The sequence below is a fragment of the Ipomoea triloba genome, chromosome 14, assembly GCF_003576645.1.
Source record: "Ipomoea triloba cultivar NCNSP0323 chromosome 14, ASM357664v1".
In the NCBI taxonomy this organism is placed as follows: Eukaryota; Viridiplantae; Streptophyta; class Magnoliopsida; order Solanales; family Convolvulaceae; genus Ipomoea; species Ipomoea triloba.
This window is the reverse complement of record NC_044929.1, coordinates 20,654,225-20,671,461: the sequence shown is the minus strand read 5'-3', so window position 1 is coordinate 20,671,461 and position 17,237 is coordinate 20,654,225. Positions and strand designations below refer to the sequence as shown.

Sequence of the window (17,237 nt, the reverse complement as noted above, 5' to 3'; positions counted from 1 at the left end):
TATTAAAAATTATAAATTTGAAATACTAAATATTTGAAATTAAAAAAGTAACCCTAAGTGTTCCCCCAATTCCCCAAAGACTAATGTATTCGTGAATTCCCCAAAATCCCAAATACGCTTCCCGTACGGCACCGCCGCAGAGACTACCGCACCAGCACCGCCGCAAACACCACCGCCCCAGCACCGCCGCACCCTCCCCCAGCACCGACGCACCCTCCCAAGACCCAAATACGACTTCATCTGCTTCCCGTACGCAAAGAGCACCGCACCACCTCACCAGCACCGCACCAGCATCGCCGCAGAGAGCACCGCACCAGCACCGCGCCACCGCCGCACCAGCACCGCCGCAGAGACCGCCGCACCAGCAGCGCCTCCCCTCCGCCGGCGGCCGAACCAGCACCACTTCCCCTCCACCTTCGCCCACTGCCAGCGTCCAAACTCCAAAGCAGCACCACCTCCCCTCGCCGGTAATAAGAACTGCCTAGTATTTTTCTTCTACTTTTCCTAGTATTTTTATACTGTATTAGTGTATTTTCTATTATTTGCGAATAATATCAGATTAGTAATGTATTTTATACTATTTTATAATTCGGTCAAAGCTTGACTCGGACTCGGTCAAAGTCGAGTTCGAGCCGAGCTCGAGCGGCTCGTTTAACAATCGAGCCGAGCTCGAGCTGTAATACCTTAGGCTCGTGGCTCGACGAGCCGCTCGCGAGCCATGTAATAATATAATATAAATATATATATATAATATTAAAATTATAAATTTGAAAATAAATATTTGAAATTAAAAAAGTAACCCTAAGTGTTCCCCCAATTCCCCAAAGACTAATGTATTCGTGAATTCCCCAAATCCCAATACGCTTCCCGTACGCACCGCCGCAGAGACTACCGCACCAGCACCGCCGCAAAACACACCGCCCACACCGCGCAACACCGACCGCCCGCACCCTCCCCACCCGACCGCACCCCACCAGACCAATCGACTTCCGTCTCCCGACGCAAGCACCGCCACCACGCACCAGCACCGCAGAGAGCACGCACCAGCACCGCCGCAGAGACCGCCCACCAGCAGCGCCTCCCCTCCGCCGGCGGCCGAACCAGCACCACTTCCCCTCCACCTTCGCCCACTGCCAGCGTCCAAACTCCAAAGCAGCACCACCTCCCCTCGCCGGTAATAAGAACTGCCTAGTATTTTTCTTCTACTTTTCCTAGTATTTTTATACTGTATTAGTGTATTTTCTATTATTTGCGAATAATATCAGATTAGTAATGTATTTTATACTATTTTATAATGTATAACTATGTTTAATGTTCACTTTTATACTATTTTATAATGTATAACTATGTTTAATGTTCACTATAAGAACTAAGAACTAGCCAAGGCATTGTATAGCTATGTTTATACTATATTTAAGTATATATGTGGATTGTGTGAAGTGAATGAACTGTGGATTTTGTGTAGTGAATGAACTGTGTATAGCTATATATGTGGATTGTGTGAAGTGAATGAACTGTGTATATCTATATATGTGGATTGTGTGAAGTGAATGAAGGAGAAATCATATCAAGAAATTTTTCTTCCGGTATCCAACTCCTGAAAGTAAGCTATTCTTTTTTGTTTTAAACATATATTTAGCATTCTTCACTTATCTAATATTATGCTTATTTTTCTTTTTTCAAATTCAACAGATCTTTCTTGGAATCAAAGATGACTACCGCTGTTGCCTTGTAACTGATATTGAAATAGATCTATGAACTTATTTTCAGTGTTGGTGTTGTTGTTGACTTGTAGTTTATATTGAAGATTTGAAGTGGACTTGTGAACTTACTTATTTTGAGTGCTTAAGTGTAGTTGATATTGCAGTGAAGTTGTGCACATTTTAAGTTTTTAACAAATGAAGTTTGGACTTTGGAATGTTTAAAAATTTTTATTATTTATTTATGGATAAAACAGTAAGTGTATGATGAAACAGGTGAAATTAAAGCATTATTGCGAACTGAAAATTCGAGTCGAGCCTGATTTCGAGCTCGAAATCGAGCCTGCTCTCGAGCTCGAAATCGAGCCTGCTCTCGAGCTCGAAATCGAGCCTGATCTCAAGCTCAAATTCGAGCTCGAAATCGAGCTCGCGCTAGAGCTTGAGCTCGAGCTCGAACAATCGAGCTGCTCGAGCTCGAACAATCGAGCTGCTCGAGCTCGTCTCGAGCAGCTCGAGAACTGCCGAGCTCGAGCATCACCTTTCTAAACGAGCTCGAGCTCGAGCCACCCCTGGCTCGAGCTCGGCTCGGCTCGTTTGCAGCCCTAGTTTACCCCATGTACACTACCGGGTAGTGAAGTTTTATTGACACAGTAATCGAGGTGATGACGAGGGAAGCCAACCTTATCCCTTTGGTTTAGTAAGTAGGGACGTCAATATAACCCAAGTAGGTTGGTCTAAAACCAAGAACTTAATTGGTGAATTATGGCTAAAAATTTTGAAATTGAGAAGAAAATAGATACGATTGGCCCAAACCAAACAGTTAAATAGTTTAAATAGACTAACCACAAAACTAAGTGAGCTAACTTGATTAACATCCCTGGTTGAAGTTGATGGTGATTAAGTTAGAGTTGAATATTCCAAATGGTGAAAGAGAAGAATAAGCATTATATATGCAACATGTGTTTAAATTTACAAATGATAACATTGTTTGAACTTTACATACATTAGTAATATATACTTAGTTAAAATTGATAGTTTAGTGATACCCGCTTTGGTCACAAAGTCGACAAAGAACCACAATGAGGTGAACTACGAGTCGAACTTAAAACATTATAATCACCAAATCAACTATCCAGACCGGGTTCTTGCCCCTGACATCATATCCCTATTAGTAAGGGATATGATATGGTCATCATATGAAACATGATATGCAATAAATTAAGCTTATAATATGATACATGATGTGCAGAAAATGAAGGAATAATTGGCTCACACGGCTGGCTGGGGATGAGTAGGTGGGGGTGGGGGGGGGGGGGTATAAAGTGGAAGACACAATGGAGTACAAAGGTAACCTTTAATGTGAACAACTCAAATGCTTCAGCATTTGCAAATATACATATATATCAACTGAAACATAGAAAACACTAGTGCTGAAAACCTTTGAAAAAACAAAGCAAATAAACAAGGAAAAGTGGGAGAGAAAGTACTTCAAATTTGAATAAACAAAACCCCAATCTCAGATAGTGCCAATCTGCTATTCTCATACAAATTTCAAAACCAAATAGAGAGAAAGGGTAAAAAGGATAGCCAAAAGAGAGGGGCTTTCTTTACCATTCAATAGATTACAAAGTCTTTGCAACAATTCAAATTGTACATTCAGAATATAAAACTTCTCGCATCTTCACCGCTATCAGTTTGGTTCCCACAACAACATTCAAAGATAAAACCTAGTACCTAACCAGCCAACTTTTGAGCTAGTAGTGATGTTTCCATCATGAAGATTCCATCCAGGATAATGATTGTAGATTTATAGATATAATAAGCAACTATCTGCTTTCCATCTGAAATCTGAAAATCATGGCATTAAGAAAAGTGCAATGATGAAATAGACCACATCCAAAGAATCAGTAACTATCAACAAGAAGAACAAGCTTCAATTGCCAACATGCTGTAAGTAATGGCAAACATTTCGGTACACGTAACACAGCCTATTATACACAGCTATTCGTGTCATAGAAGTGGATAACTGAATGAATTTCAACCTATCCTCCTATAGGAAGAATTCAACTGAAAAACCAAATTCATCATTCTTTAACATAGCCGTGGTGATCTGTAGAATCTCACAAAAACTTTATAAAAAAACTAATATTACGGTGATCTGTAGAATCTCACAGAAACTTTATAAAAAAACTAATATTACGGACACCGCATAGTTAGACAAAAGAGATCATGATTACTCTTCTACTCACCCATATGCTTTTCTCCAATCATACAAAGATAGAAGTGCCACATGATACTTGACAAAAAATTGATACTATATTTGAAGCAAAAATGCAAAACTTGAAAAGATGCAGAATGATGCAAAAGATTGAGTTTGACAAATGTACAACAAGAGTAAGCAAAATTTGAGAAATGTACAAGTGTGATTTAACAACAACAACAATCATTCAAGTATGAACGATCAACATTGAGATAGAACATGCAGAGGCAGAAGGCCTAACTTTTCGGAACGCTACATATACATCTCTAAACCACTGCACTGACCAGTTAATCTCTGAAACAAGACTGGAAATTTCAAAATACAAGTAGTTCAAATGATCTGTTGCCCGCAGCATCTCACATATCACGACCTGAGTAACATTTTGAGCACATGTTACAAACGCTAGCATTTAACTTGAGCCATGAAAAAAGGGACAAGTTTTAGAAACTAAAGTCATCGTACTGGCACCTTCCCAATCCAAATCTTCAAAGCTGCGATTTAGAATGTCCATGGAATTGCAGTCTACAATTTGAAAAAGGTAAGTATAGATTCACTGTTTCACTGTGCTTCATTATTAACCAGTAAAATTTCAGCACCATCAGCAATTATACCATCCAAAAGTTTCCTAACTTCTTCTAAATCTTTAAAAGCATAAGGAGCAGCAAATTCACTGTCCAAATTATACCAAACCCCCTCAATTCTTCTTAATGCAACCCAATGCCTACTTTTCCAAAGGCCAGCACACCTTCTGACAGGTATATTAAGTATGATACCCATCAACTTATCACTATGCCCATCAAGGTCAATAGCAGAAGCCCTATTTCGCCGATCATGCCAAACTACAGTTTTCCCTTTTCCTTCAAGAGCAGCAATTAAGACATTTATGTCATAATTCCCAGTGATAGTGTTGTGATGAGACTTAAAAATCGGAGACCATCTTCCCTTGGCTGGATCATCAAGATCAAGTCTTTCAGAAATGGCATTCAAATAAGCTCTTGTAAACGCATCTTTCTCCTGAATTAAACCAGAAATTCAATATTTAAAAAAAATCCCATTCTTATACCCAGATTTTCATCATTACATAATATGATCAAAACAGGAAAGAAAGGAGGGGGGCAGCTGAAAGAGAAAATGGTTTTAGTCTGCATAATCAAGAATTCAAAATCTTTCTACTGAATATTTTTAAACTTTTTTTCTTCTATGCACTACTAGTTTTAGTCTGCATAATCAAGAATTCAAAATCTTTCTACTGAATATTTTTAAACTTTTTTTTTTTTCTATGCACTACTAGTTTTAGTCTGCATAATCAAGAATTCAAAATCTTTCTACTGAATATTTTTAAACTTTTCTTCTTCTACGCATTACTAGTTTTAGTCTGCATAATCAAGAATTCAAAATCATTCTACTGAATATTTTTAATCTTTTCTTTTTCTACGCATTACTAGTTTTAGTCTGCATAATCAAGAATCCAAGATTACAACTAAAAGATTTCAATAACTAAAGTCCCATTCTATCTAGGTAATCAAAGAAAGGGGATTTTTTCAAAGATAAGGAATTACTCCAAGTTTTGCAGAATTGGGAATTTAACTTATACACACTCATACAACTTTAAGTTTTGAAATATGAAAATTAGAAAGGAAAGTAAAGAAGCGGGAGGATTAACAATGTACCTGAAAGAGATTATTGAGGGAGTGTAAGAGGCAGAACTGTAATCTCTGTCTCTCGTGATATATCTGAGCTCTGGTTTCAACTTCCATGTCTAAATAAGAGTTTGAAGTGAAGAACAACCAAGAATCTGGTTGGATTAAAGCAGAGGAGGATTTGGCAATTGGCGGGTGGTTTTGTTGAATCACGATAGCTGCGTGAAGAGATGAAGAGTATTGTCGCCGATTCGCCGGTGTGTCCAATTTGGAATTTGGGAATGCCAAATAAAATATAAATTGGGATTATGATAATTTTTATGAGTAAAAGATTTATGGAAAATTTTTTAAGTTGGGGAGTTAGGGTGGGAGCATCTTCAATAGCTTAGCTTATTTTTGCACATATTTTAAGATCTCAAATAGAAAAGGAGGATGGAGAACAAAAAAACAAAAAAAAATCAATTAAAAAAAATAAAGGAAAAAGCTATGCCAACGCACGTAGAGTGCACGCGTCTGACGGGAATGCCGGGATTTTGTGATTCTAGATATGGACTCCTCCGATGTCGAGGTGTCCCTAGACAGCCTAGCCGGTGCCTAGGAGGTCTAGGCAATCAGTGCCTAAGCGGCCGCCTAGACTACCAATTAGGTGATACGCTAAACGGTCGGCCAACGCCTAGCGTCTAGATGGCGCTTAAGTGAACTTTTTGCAACACTAGGCGAGAGTGAGAAAAGTGGAGGAAACTCATTTTAGATAGTTTATGAACCCACACGTGCATCGAGAATAATTTTTTATTTTATTTTTATTGATCCACAAAAATTAATAATGCTGCAAATACAATTTTTCTTTTTCCTTCCTCCTCTCTCCTTCAACTCATGCCTTCTCTTGTCCTTGTATACATAAAAGCTCAAAATAAACCCTTGATTGGATTGCTCTAATAGCTACTACAACAAATAAATTGAGAAGACATTGTGCGATTGCAACAGTTAAAGGATTTACCTTTAATAATAGGTCATGTAATGGTGTGAAAGCTGAAAATTAGGTCATATTGGAAGGGCTAGAGTTGGCAATGGACTCATTCTTTTGATGAATCATTCTGTCAAACAGACAAAGACACACCAAACACATCCCAAACTTCTCGCTATGATGAATTTCACTAGATGGTGGTTGAAAGTGATTCAGAACTAATAGCTAAATGGTAGCGAGCGTATAATGCTTAATTTGATTGACAGTTTAGAGGATCGGATCGGAGAGCTAATGAAAAATTGAAGTCGTCTACGTTCACAGAAAATAATAGTAATAGATTTTTACTATGGTGGGAGGAGGGGATAGAGAAATTTAGAAATTGATATCCTTTTGCTAGGAGGTTTGCCGTTTGCAACAATTAAGTGTTCAGTATAGGTATTTCTCTTTGTTTGATTAAAAAAACAAAAACAAAAAACAAAAGCTTTAATCTTTTTTATTCACATGCATATTTAATGGCAAACAAATTAGTCATTCACAACTTTTGAACAATATTGGCATATTTCAGTAATTTGAGCATACATGACTCTTACAAAGTCGGATTAATCCGATTCAAAATTAAAAATACTTTGAATATAAATATAAATTTAACCCCCCTCTCTCCCAATGGTTGCTTTTAATACTGCCATGTAGAAGGTGTCATGACTCATGACTAAGAACCAAAGTTTGGATTAGGAAATCCAAATTGTTTGTCTATATCTTATTAATCATCATTATCTTGAATATTAGGTGCCATTTCAATCACAAAAGGCAAATCCATGTGAATTGGATGAGAAAAATCAACTAAGCTTTCAATCCCCCTATAATGGAACCAAAGAAACCAAACCTCCACCCATGGAAAATTAAGGTAAACCCAGATTCTTGTAGATGACCCTGATGCCACTGAACTCATTATTTGGTGAGATTTTGATTTTTCTTCCAATGGCTGAAGATAAGGCACTTGTGCTTCTTGTTGATTGATTCTTGATGGAAAGATACAATTCTCTCTCAGTTGTTTGTGTGTTTATTATGTGCAAGACAAAATTGGTAGAATGTAAGTTATTACTACTAGTTTAGCTCTGCACAACTGGGCAGATAAGAAAATGGCGGTGCAACTGGTCCCGACAGGGGTGCAGCCAAAACAAGCCAGCCAGGGCTAGCGGTAATTCTCCACCATCCCTGTAACAAACATAGAAAACAAGAGAAAAGGAAATGCACGCTCCCTACGCAGGCATTATCCTGTTCAGGTTCGAAGGGACTTTCTCAGCCTGTTTCAGCTAGCATCCTGGCCTGAGGGAGCCAGGGCTAGAGCAGATACAGACACCCCTGGTGCGTTTCTTATGTCAATGAGAGTGGAAAAGAGGCACATAGAATAGAAGGTACTGAATAACGGGTTTTCATTACTGATAAAAAAGAGACATTCTTAAACGATGACATTGTCTAGATATTTTTATTCGACACTAGCCAAAACTAGATACTTACCTATCATGATGGGGGGATGGATGAAGATCTTGAGATTCTTGCTAGACTGGCCTGAATTGCCCGGATGTCTCATAGAAGTTCCAAACCAGTTAGTTCTTCATGTGTTCTTATCCTGCATTCAGTCAGATAATTACTTGGTATTTTATGAGAGAAATGGTGCTTAAAGAGTTTTTTTTTTAGGTTAATTTAACACTCACCTTTAGATCTTCATAGAGTTTATGTAATTTGTTGGCAGATAGATTTCCCCTCCAACCTCACCGTGTTGTTCACCACTCACAGTTTTCTTTGCAGCTTGGAACTCGGCACTCATAGCATCCATCCCACGTCGGAGGGCTTCCTCTGCACTTTCATACCCGTGATCCTCAGCGTACTTGCGTATATCTTCAGTGATCTTCATCGAGCAGAATTTAGGCCCACACATGGAGCAGAAATGGGCCACTTTAGCACCTTCAGACGGTAGAGTTTCGTCATGGAAGGACATGGCAGTCATGGGGTCGAGCGACAAAGCAAACTGGTCCATCCATCGGAACTCAAATCTTGCCTTGCTTAGCGTATCATCCCAGGTTTGTGCCAGAGGGTGACCTTTTGCTAGATCAGCAGCATGAGCCGCTATCTTATATGCTATAACTCCAGCCTTCACATCATCCCGATTAGGCAAACCAAGGTGCTCTTTTGGAGTCACATAACACAACAGTGCAGTGCCAAGTGCTCCAATATTAGCAGCACCGATGGCTGAGGTTATGTGATCATATCCAGGAGCTATGTCAGTTGTGAGAGGTCCAAGAGTGTAGAACGGTGCTTCATTACACCACTCCAGCTGTTTCTGCATGTTCTCGGGAATCTTGTGCATCGGAATATGTCCAGGTCCTTCATTCATAACCTGAAATAAAGAATAGCATGTTACTAGCTGCAAATAAAGACTGGTTTTACTAATTTGGAAATCAAGGTGATATCGCAAATTTTCTAACCTGTACATCCTTCTCCCAAGCTCTGCGAGTCAGTTCTCCTTGAGTTAAGAGTTCCGCAAATTGAGCAGTGTCATTCGCATCATATATGGACCCGGGCCTCAGCCCGTCGCCAATTGATAAAGATATATCATACTGATTGCATATGTCTAGTATGTCATCCCAATGGTCATAAGCAAAGTTCTCCTTGTGATAAGCTAAGCACCACTTTGCGTGTATCGAACCTCCCCGGGAAACAATTCCAGTCATTCGCTTTGCAGTTAAGGGGATGTAGCGAAGCAGGACTCCAGCATGGATGGTGAAGTAATCAACACCTTGCTCAGCTTGTTCAATCAACGTGTCTCTGAAAACTTCCCAAGACAGGTTCTCGGCAATGCCATTCACTTTTTCCAATGCTTGGTAGATTGGTACAGTCCCAACCGGTACAGCAGAGTTACGCAAGATCCATTCACGAGTTTCGTGGATGTGACGACCTGTAGAGAGATCCATGATTGTATCTGCACCCCACATTGTCGCCCATTGGAGCTTGTGTACTTCCTCCTCAATGGAACTCACAACAGCTGAATTCCCAATGTTAGCATTGACTTTCACAAGGAAGTTTCTTCCTACAATCATAGGCTCCAGCTCCAAGTGTTTTTTGTTCGAAGGAATGATTGCACGTCCCCGGGCAACCTCCGATCGCACAAACTCCGGGTCAAGTTGCTCACGAGCAGCACAAAACGCCATCTCCTCAGTTATAATTCCCTGTTTAGCATAGAACATTTGAGTGTACCTCGGACCACCCAACTTCTCCCTCCTGTCAATCCACTCCTTACGCAACTTGGGGAGTCCTGTTCCACAATACCGTTTCAAAGTTTAACTAGATGCATGATAATTGATATAGCAAAACATCAATAGGGATTATAGCCATTATGCATTTGATCCAATGAAGAAAACAGGAACCTCAGATTATCCAAGTTCTGTTCCACAATACCATTTCAAAGCTTAAGTAGATGCATAATATAGAGAACAACAATAGGGTTTACAGTCATTATGCATATGATCCAATGTAGAACAAGGAACCTTAGATGAAATTCATACCAACACGCGGGTTTACACCCTGAGGTCCACTAGTATCATAGGTGTCAAAATGGGGTTCATCCCCGGAAAGGTGGATGCGCCTAAATGGGACTTTGAGAACATGACCAGATTGCTCATGAACAACCACCCTGAAAAAAAGTCACATCTAATGGCTCAAGCAATAGCTGAAAAACCACATTAGGAAGGAAAGATCAATAGGATAAAGCTTAAGGAATACTTTTGCTCTTTTGAGCTCTTTGGAAAGCACTCTTCAAATGATGGAAGGGGAAGAAAATCTGGAGCGTTAGGATCAACAGTGTTCTTCCTTTGCTTAGATTTGGCATTATTGTTTGTTGGTGGGTCGAAAGTTAATGTTGCTCTGGGGCCTGAAAATGAATTGGGACACATATCCTTTCTCCACAAACCAGTAACATGCCCAGGCAAATGAAACCCAGGCAGAAAGGCAGAGTTGCTCACATTTTTGCACACAATTGAAGTCAAAGCAGTCTGCATAGATGCCATCTTTTATCCTGCCAACATGAACAGAAAGCAGCAAAATCAAAATACAATTCAGAACTGTTGATTTTGTGCACATAATTCAAATCAACACATGCTGGGTTACAATAAAGGAATTCCCAAAAGAACAAACAAAGGTTCTAATAAATACTCCTGAGAACAGGAGTATAGCTTGAACAATCTAGCCTACAAATGGCAAAAAACTGCTATTCTGGCTTTCTGGGCGTCACTGAAACAAACTTTCAAACACATTCTGAGCTATTTATATGTTCAAAAAGGCATATTTTTACTAAAGATGAAAAGAACCAGCCTACACTGATACAGTCAGTAGGATCCTACCCAATAATCTACATCATCGTACCCAAAAGACCATGAACAATCTAGGCAACAAATGGCAAAAAACTGCTATTCTGGGCATCACTGAAACAAACTTTCAAACACATTCTGAGCAATTTATATGTTCAAAAATGCATGCTTTTACTAAACATGAAAAGAACCCCGGGACCTCAACCAGCCTACATTGATATATTCTACAAGATTCTACCCAAGAATCCACATCCTCATACGCAAAAGAAGTGATAGGAACCGCTATCTAACGTACAAAGTACAGAAGCCTTTTCAAACGATCATTCCAGAGAAAAAAAAAATGCAAACTTTACGGCACGTTAATGAATCTTGAAAAGGCTAGAAAGAAGAGCGAGGAGAGAGCATAGGGACCTCAAAAATGGAAGCTTTACCTCTTTTTTCTTATCTCTTCAATCTTCGAGGAGATTACAGACGAAATGAGTGATGGATTGGAGGGTTGAGAAGATTTATAGAAAGAGAAAAGGCGTTTGCAGGATGTTGAGGAAAAGCAGCATCTGACGTGGCACATTTTGTGGGATATTTTCTCAGAAATTTGAAGCGTTATTTTGGGTTTGACACTTTGACTCGGATATTAAGGGGTAATTTCGCAGGAACCCCCGGAAGCTTTTGATAGTAACACTTTGGCCCCTAACTGCATACTATATTACACTAGACTCCTCTTGAAATTTTTTTAATACTTAGGTGATCTCAGCTTCACCGGACTAATTATAATCCTACAAGATCCTAACTCTAGACTCTAGAGTCACTATAAAGGTAAATTACAAGTCACGCAATTAGTCTACTGGTTAGACCTTAATCTTCATGCGTGCACAAGTAATTCATTTCACACATTGCATCATCTTTGGCATTTTTTCAATTTATAGTTCTAGTTGGATTTGAACCTCACACTATCGTCTTCAGTTGTGGCATCAAATCACTTGATGAACCACTACGCTAACTTCTGGGGCTCTTTCGTGCATTTTTCATGTGTGTGTAAAAACATTATCATATCAATGGATTTTTCACTTTTTAGCTTTTGTGTGGATGAAAGAGAGTATGATATGGCATGAGAGAGAAGAAATTTTGTAAATGAAATTTACCTGGTGAAACTGTGAAAGACAACTATGTGGCTAGGGGCTTGAGATGCCGAGCACGGTTAGAGAAGAGTATTGTGTTGAACATAGATGGATGCTTCAAAACTAATGGCACAAAGTGAGTAAAGTATTGGAGGCTAAGAGTTGGGCATTATAGAAAGGCTACAATGGGCTGTGGTTAAAGAGCAAAGGTTTTCAATGTGTAGCTAGAATGACAAAGTGATTGTAAAGAAGTGTTGGGGTACCTTAGCGGAAGGCGAAAAATAAGGGACCATGTCGTAATTTAATTTATTTGTGCATGGAATTCTATAAGCACATCAAATTATTGTGTGGATCATAACAAAAAATATATTTTTATATACTAAAAGTATATTATTTCTGTATTGAATATACATTATGCAAAATAATGTACTTTTACTGAATACAAAGTACATTTTTAATAAACTAAAAGTACATTATTTGATAATATAATTTACGTAACTTTATTGATCATGGTCAACCGAATAATGATTGAGTAAACACTGACGAGTCACGTGAATCGTGCATGTGTACTGCAAGCACAATACGGTGGTTAATCTCCTTGCCAAATTTGTCATTCAAGGAGACAGGGAGTGGACAAAGTACGGAGGGACTAATGCTATGTTAGTAATACTTGGATGACTTTTTTACTCTTTTCCTAAATAAATAATGTACACATTACACAATAGCACAAAGGTATTTTTGACATTATAAAAATTTAACTAACCACATGAATATTGAATACCATGGGAGGTCTTGGAAATGACTATTGCAATTTGCAAATGAAAACCATGGGAGGTTTTGGAAATGACTATTGCAAATGAAATAGTCAATTCGGTGTAAATGAACCAAATAGAGAGATAAACTTATTCTATGAAATATTATTACATTTTGTCAATCTCACAAACTTTTTTTTTTTGAATACATTTCACGAACATAATGCCACCCAAGAATTACAATTTGAGACATAAATTAATAATGTACCGATTTTGAAATCTCATCATTATTTGAAATTAATACCTAAATTGAATTTCATTTACTATAAATTTGTATCTAAATTTGATTTTACTTTAGTTATAGGGTTTTAAAAAAATATGTTTTAGATAATTTGGAATCAAACCCAATCTAACTTAATGCCCACTACTATTCAATACTATTTCAATATTCCGATACTTTTATACCCCAGAATTTTAATTTTTTTTGGAAGAAGTGTCAAATAGGCCACTGAACTTGTAGTTTTTGTGCAATTGGGCTATTGAACTTAAAAAGTGTGCAATTCAACCATCAAACAAGCAAAATTTGTGCAATTGGACCATTTTTACAAAAAATTTTAATTCAATTTGAGTTAAAAACATTTCAATATTGACTCCCAACTAGTATGGTAGAAGAAAATGCCACTCTTAATACATATATGTTAGTAATATAATTGGATTTTACCAGAAAATTTTTGTAAAAATGGTCCAATTACACAAATTTTGCTTGTTTGATGGTTGAATTGCACACTTTTTAAGTTCAATGGCCCAACTGCACAAAAGCGATAAGTTCAGTGGCCTATTTTGACACTTTTTTTTTTTTTAAAGAATTGAATTTGAAAAAAACTTGTGTCTAATTTTCATTCCTTGTGTCTTTTACATGTCATTTTCACTTCTTGTTTTATCTTATCTTTTTGCTTCTTTAGTGTTTCTGAATCCATGTCCCTATTCCCTAAATAGTAGTTGTAGTACATCAAACACATAATAACATTAGATTTTTTTTTGAATGAATATGCACTGAATAAACTTTTTTTTTTTTGAGTTCTACTGACTCCGTTACATTGTAGTATCTGTTCATAGCTACTTTCTCAACCTACTGAAGTACAAAGAGGCTCGAACCCACTCCCTTCCACATGGGAGTGTACACCGGATGCCGCTTGACCACAAAGTCTTTGGCCACTGAATAAACTTTATTTTGAGATCTAATCAACAAAAGGCTACAAGAAGGTAAATCAACTTAAGTTGCTCATAACTGACCAGCTCAAATCAAAAAGACCAATAAACCACTCATACTAAGAGTCAGACTACAAGAAGGTAAATCAACTTAAGTTACTCATAACTGACCAGCTCAAATCAAAAAGACTAATAGACCACTCATACTAAGAGTCGAACTTGAAACCTTATGATTAATTGGTTATCAAGTTAGAAACCAATTTAGTTATGATTACCCGACCTTCCCTCCGTTTTTTTCCTTCCCTATCAAGATGAGATGTTAGTGGAAGACTTGTTCCATTTTGGCACTAAGCTCCAAAAAAATAATCAAAATCAACATCAAAAGTTGAGGCGCCCATTGCTTGAAGCCAAAGATATTTTACAAGCTGCTATTTCCTGAAAGCAACACTGATATGCACTTCCCTTGTTCCTAAAAATATCTATCCTCCTATGGTCCCCTTGCACAAGGACATGAGTCCGCAATATCAAATGGAAAAAAATACAAGTAGTTCACATAATGCAACTTATATTTGAACTATATATATAAACCGAAATGTTGTGCCAAATGTTGGTGACATATTTTACACGTATAATCAGCGAATACTACAACATGTACAAGAAAAAGAAATCATCTCAGTAAAGTACCTGAGAAAATCAATCTCTTGCCTTCCCGTTAGACCCTTCAACCGAACTATTGAGATGATGACCGTGGTTTACAAAAAAGCTCAGAGATTGATGTTAGGAGAAACAATTACCCGGTAAGCTATACAGTGTGGAAGTGCTGCCACAAAGCACTGTCCGTCTTGCAGCATATTAGGTTCTTTTATCTGCTTAAAAAGTAAGACAGTGTGCCAGAGTGGAACTTCGAAGTGTCATTTGGCAAAAGCAAGTACAAACTGTCATCCAGAAGTTGGTTGCAGTGGAAGGATAGAGCCTTGCTTGCCTCTGATGAAATATGTCAGTTCTGCTGGAGCGACAACCAACTTTAACCATTCTTGCAGTTCCTCGCCTTCAACCTTCTCTTTCTCTGCATGAGAGGAAGTTTGTGAAGACTAAGTTCTATAATTTCACAAAGCCACTAGTTGAACATCCTTCCCATGCCATGAGAGTAAAGTCATTGAAACAAAGGCGAAAATAGAGGCAAAAATCCTACTAATGAGCATTGAGACATTAAAAAAAAAAAAGAGTATATACCTTCCAACCGTGCGCCAAGCCCCTCCAGTACAGTGGGATTGGCACGCACAACAGCAAGCGCTACCACAAGTGCCGATTGTAGCAATGATGTGACCTCTCTTTGAACAAGATCAACGAGATGCCCCTGTGGAGTTATAATGCAAAACAAGTTATCTTTAAATTCTATGTTAACATGATATGCATATAAAGAAAGGTTGTGCTACAAAATGACAGAGATAGGAATAGGCAGGACGACCTGGTCCCTTCCCCAGGGCATGGAACCTGCATCATCCATCCCACCACCAGAAAGAGTTGCCAATGAAACAGGGCCTATGGTCTCATTAAGACCATATTCAGCGACTGCCTTGTAGGCCATGTCTGTTGCACGCCGTATATCATCAAGTGCTCCTGTGGAAACACGTCCAGAGTACATAACCTCTTCTGCTGCACGTCCACCAAGAAGAGTAACCAAGCGCCCACGTAATTCATCCACAAACAGCAAATACCTATCCTCGTTGGTTGGAGGAATATATGTAAATCCTAAGGCTCCTCCAGATCTAGGTAATATGCTTAGCTTCTGCTAAACCAAAACACTCATTATCAATGTACCACCAAGTAATATAGTCATACTCTGATTTTCTAGAAAAGAAAAAGGCAAGCAATTCAAGTCCTTTAACAAATTTGACACGCAATCCCTCCAAAAAATTCTGGTTTTTGGCACTCGTCAAAAAACTATTTTGACAAGGTATTGTACAAGAAGGCAATTGATAAGCAAAGCATTAAATATGTAGACATGCAAGGAGGAAAAATCCATGAAACAATGTAGAGGACATAGTGCATAGGGCTATCACCTTGACCCGTGCTTGCCCAGGAAGAAGATTTGCAACGGCAGTCCCTACTACTGCATGACCAACTTCATGACGTGCAACTACAGCTTTCTCACTGCCCTGCAACTTTGCAGTCTTCTTTTCTATTCCCTGAAGCATTGAAAGCACAATTCATTGAGACCTCCCAGTTTAATTTATTTAGTACATATGGTAAACAATATTGGAGAAAAAGCAATAGAAAACTTGTAAAATAAATTTAGTGGAGAGAGAGGGAGAGAGACCGCAATTGATCGCTCCACTGCTTGAATGAAATCACTTCTTTCAACAAGAAGCTTAGTCTGCCTTCCTGCCAACAAAGCGGCTTCATTGACCAAATTTGCAAGGTCTGCCCTGCACAAAATTCCAGGTACACAATGACACATAATAATTGTTATTCATAATACCACAAATAAAGAAGAAAGGCCAGGTTCCAAAAAGTCAGAGGAGAATAAATACCCAGTGAAACCGGTTGTCATAGATGCAATGTCACCAAGATCAACGTCTTGTGCAAGAGGAAGTTCCTTCTTGGACACATGTACTTTCAGAATACATTCTCTTCCAGTCCGATCTGGTGTTTCAACCTATGATAAACAAATATATCATTAGAGAAATTAGAAGGGAAATCCCTGTTATACACACTCCAAAACACCCAGTAGCATCTGTGTTGAGAGGATCTGGCAATGGCATGGGTTCTGGATCTTTGTTGGATCCTTCCCAGTGATTTTTGGGTGCTCCACTCTTTTTTAATATTTAACAAACTTGTCCCAAGAGAATTGTGATAGAGCTAATATTGCAATAGTGACCTATAAGAAGAGACATCAATCCTAAAGCCAATAATGATTTTAAGTGCTTCTATTTGGCTGCAATTCTCCAATTAAAATATCTAATACATATTTTGATAATTCAACAAGTATAAAGGTTAATACAGAAATGTTATTAGACCTCTCAGGTATAAGGGCAGTGCCACTTATGCTTACTGCTCACTAATTCTAGTCTTCTAGAGACTAGCCACCTTAATTTTTGTCATGCCCAAGTACTCATATCTATTCTTCTAACCATTTCCCATAGAGGAACTGTATCTTTCCATTCAAAATTTGACAAATTTAATCTCTAGATCCAGATTCCAGACCAATACCCCCCCCCCCCCCCCCCCCC

At 38.4% G+C, this 17,237-nt stretch overlaps 3 protein-coding genes and 1 long non-coding RNA gene across 5 annotated transcripts in view; 1 reads left to right on the top strand and 3 right to left on the bottom strand.

The window, feature by feature from the left end:
- The first annotated feature begins 1,072 nt into the window (after positions 1 to 1,072).
- Positions 1,073 to 1,928, top strand: LOC116003811. The gene is made up of 2 exons (XR_004094711.1): positions 1,073 to 1,174; positions 1,693 to 1,928. It is a non-coding gene; the product is annotated as an uncharacterized LOC116003811 (long non-coding RNA).
- A 2,145-nt stretch (positions 1,929 to 4,073) lies between these two features.
- On the bottom strand, positions 4,074 to 5,971 carry LOC116003810 (josephin-like protein). Its single transcript, XM_031243748.1, has 2 exons — positions 5,631 to 5,971; positions 4,074 to 4,974 (listed from the first exon to the last, which is right to left on the bottom strand). Exons 1-2 carry the CDS (start codon positions 5,715 to 5,717, stop codon positions 4,519 to 4,521), a joined length of 543 nt encoding a protein of 180 aa, XP_031099608.1. The 5' UTR covers positions 5,718 to 5,971; the 3' UTR covers positions 4,074 to 4,518.
- A 1,101-nt stretch (positions 5,972 to 7,072) lies between these two features.
- On the bottom strand, positions 7,073 to 11,473 carry LOC116004679 (phosphomethylpyrimidine synthase, chloroplastic). 2 transcript variants are annotated; one of them, XR_004094848.1, is made up of 7 exons: positions 11,360 to 11,473; positions 10,345 to 10,636; positions 10,128 to 10,255; positions 9,051 to 9,877; positions 8,280 to 8,962; positions 8,083 to 8,194; positions 7,073 to 7,926 (listed from the first exon to the last, which is right to left on the bottom strand). XR_004094848.1 is itself a non-coding variant. In XM_031244826.1 (6 exons), exons 2-5 carry the CDS (start codon positions 10,626 to 10,628, stop codon positions 8,282 to 8,284), a joined length of 1,920 nt encoding a protein of 639 aa, XP_031100686.1. In that variant the 5' UTR covers positions 10,629 to 10,636; positions 11,360 to 11,473; the 3' UTR covers positions 7,976 to 8,194; positions 8,280 to 8,281. The 2 variants fall into 2 exon arrangements, 1 of the variants encoding a protein (XP_031100686.1); XM_031244826.1 differs by lacking the exon at positions 7,073 to 7,926 and having other exon boundaries at positions 7,976 to 8,194.
- A 3,079-nt stretch (positions 11,474 to 14,552) lies between these two features.
- Positions 14,553 to 17,237, bottom strand: part of LOC116004504 (ATP-dependent zinc metalloprotease FTSH 9, chloroplastic-like) — a 6,446-nt gene continuing 3,761 nt past the window's right edge. The window contains exons 8-13 of the mRNA XM_031244581.1: positions 16,539 to 16,663; positions 16,325 to 16,433; positions 16,068 to 16,193; positions 15,473 to 15,793; positions 15,238 to 15,361; positions 14,553 to 15,070 (exon numbers count right to left, since the gene is read on the bottom strand). Of these exons, the coding sequence (XP_031100441.1) occupies positions 14,943 to 15,070; positions 15,238 to 15,361; positions 15,473 to 15,793; positions 16,068 to 16,193; positions 16,325 to 16,433; positions 16,539 to 16,663 (933 nt within the window). The 3' untranslated portion in view covers positions 14,553 to 14,942. The remainder of the gene's footprint in view (positions 15,071 to 15,237; positions 15,362 to 15,472; positions 15,794 to 16,067; positions 16,194 to 16,324; positions 16,434 to 16,538; positions 16,664 to 17,237) is intronic.

Coding starts and splice junctions, on each gene's coding strand:
- LOC116003810 (XM_031243748.1), bottom strand. CDS start 5,717: ATGGAAGTTGAAACCAGAGCTCAGATATATCACGAGAGACAGAGATTA. Junction 4,975..5,630: donor CCCTCAATAATCTCTTTCAG/GTACATTGTTAA, acceptor GGTTTAATTCAG/GAGAAAGATGCGTTTACAAG.
- LOC116004679 (XM_031244826.1), bottom strand. CDS start 10,628: ATGGCATCTATGCAGACTGCTTTGACTTCAATTGTGTGCAAAAATGTG. Junction 10,256..10,344: donor AAGAGCTCAAAAGAGCAAAA/GTATTCCTTAAG, acceptor ACTTTTTTTCAG/GGTGGTTGTTCATGAGCAAT. Junction 8,963..9,050: donor CTTGGGAGAAGGATGTACAG/GTTAGAAAATTT, acceptor TCTTTATTTCAG/GTTATGAATGAAGGACCTGG.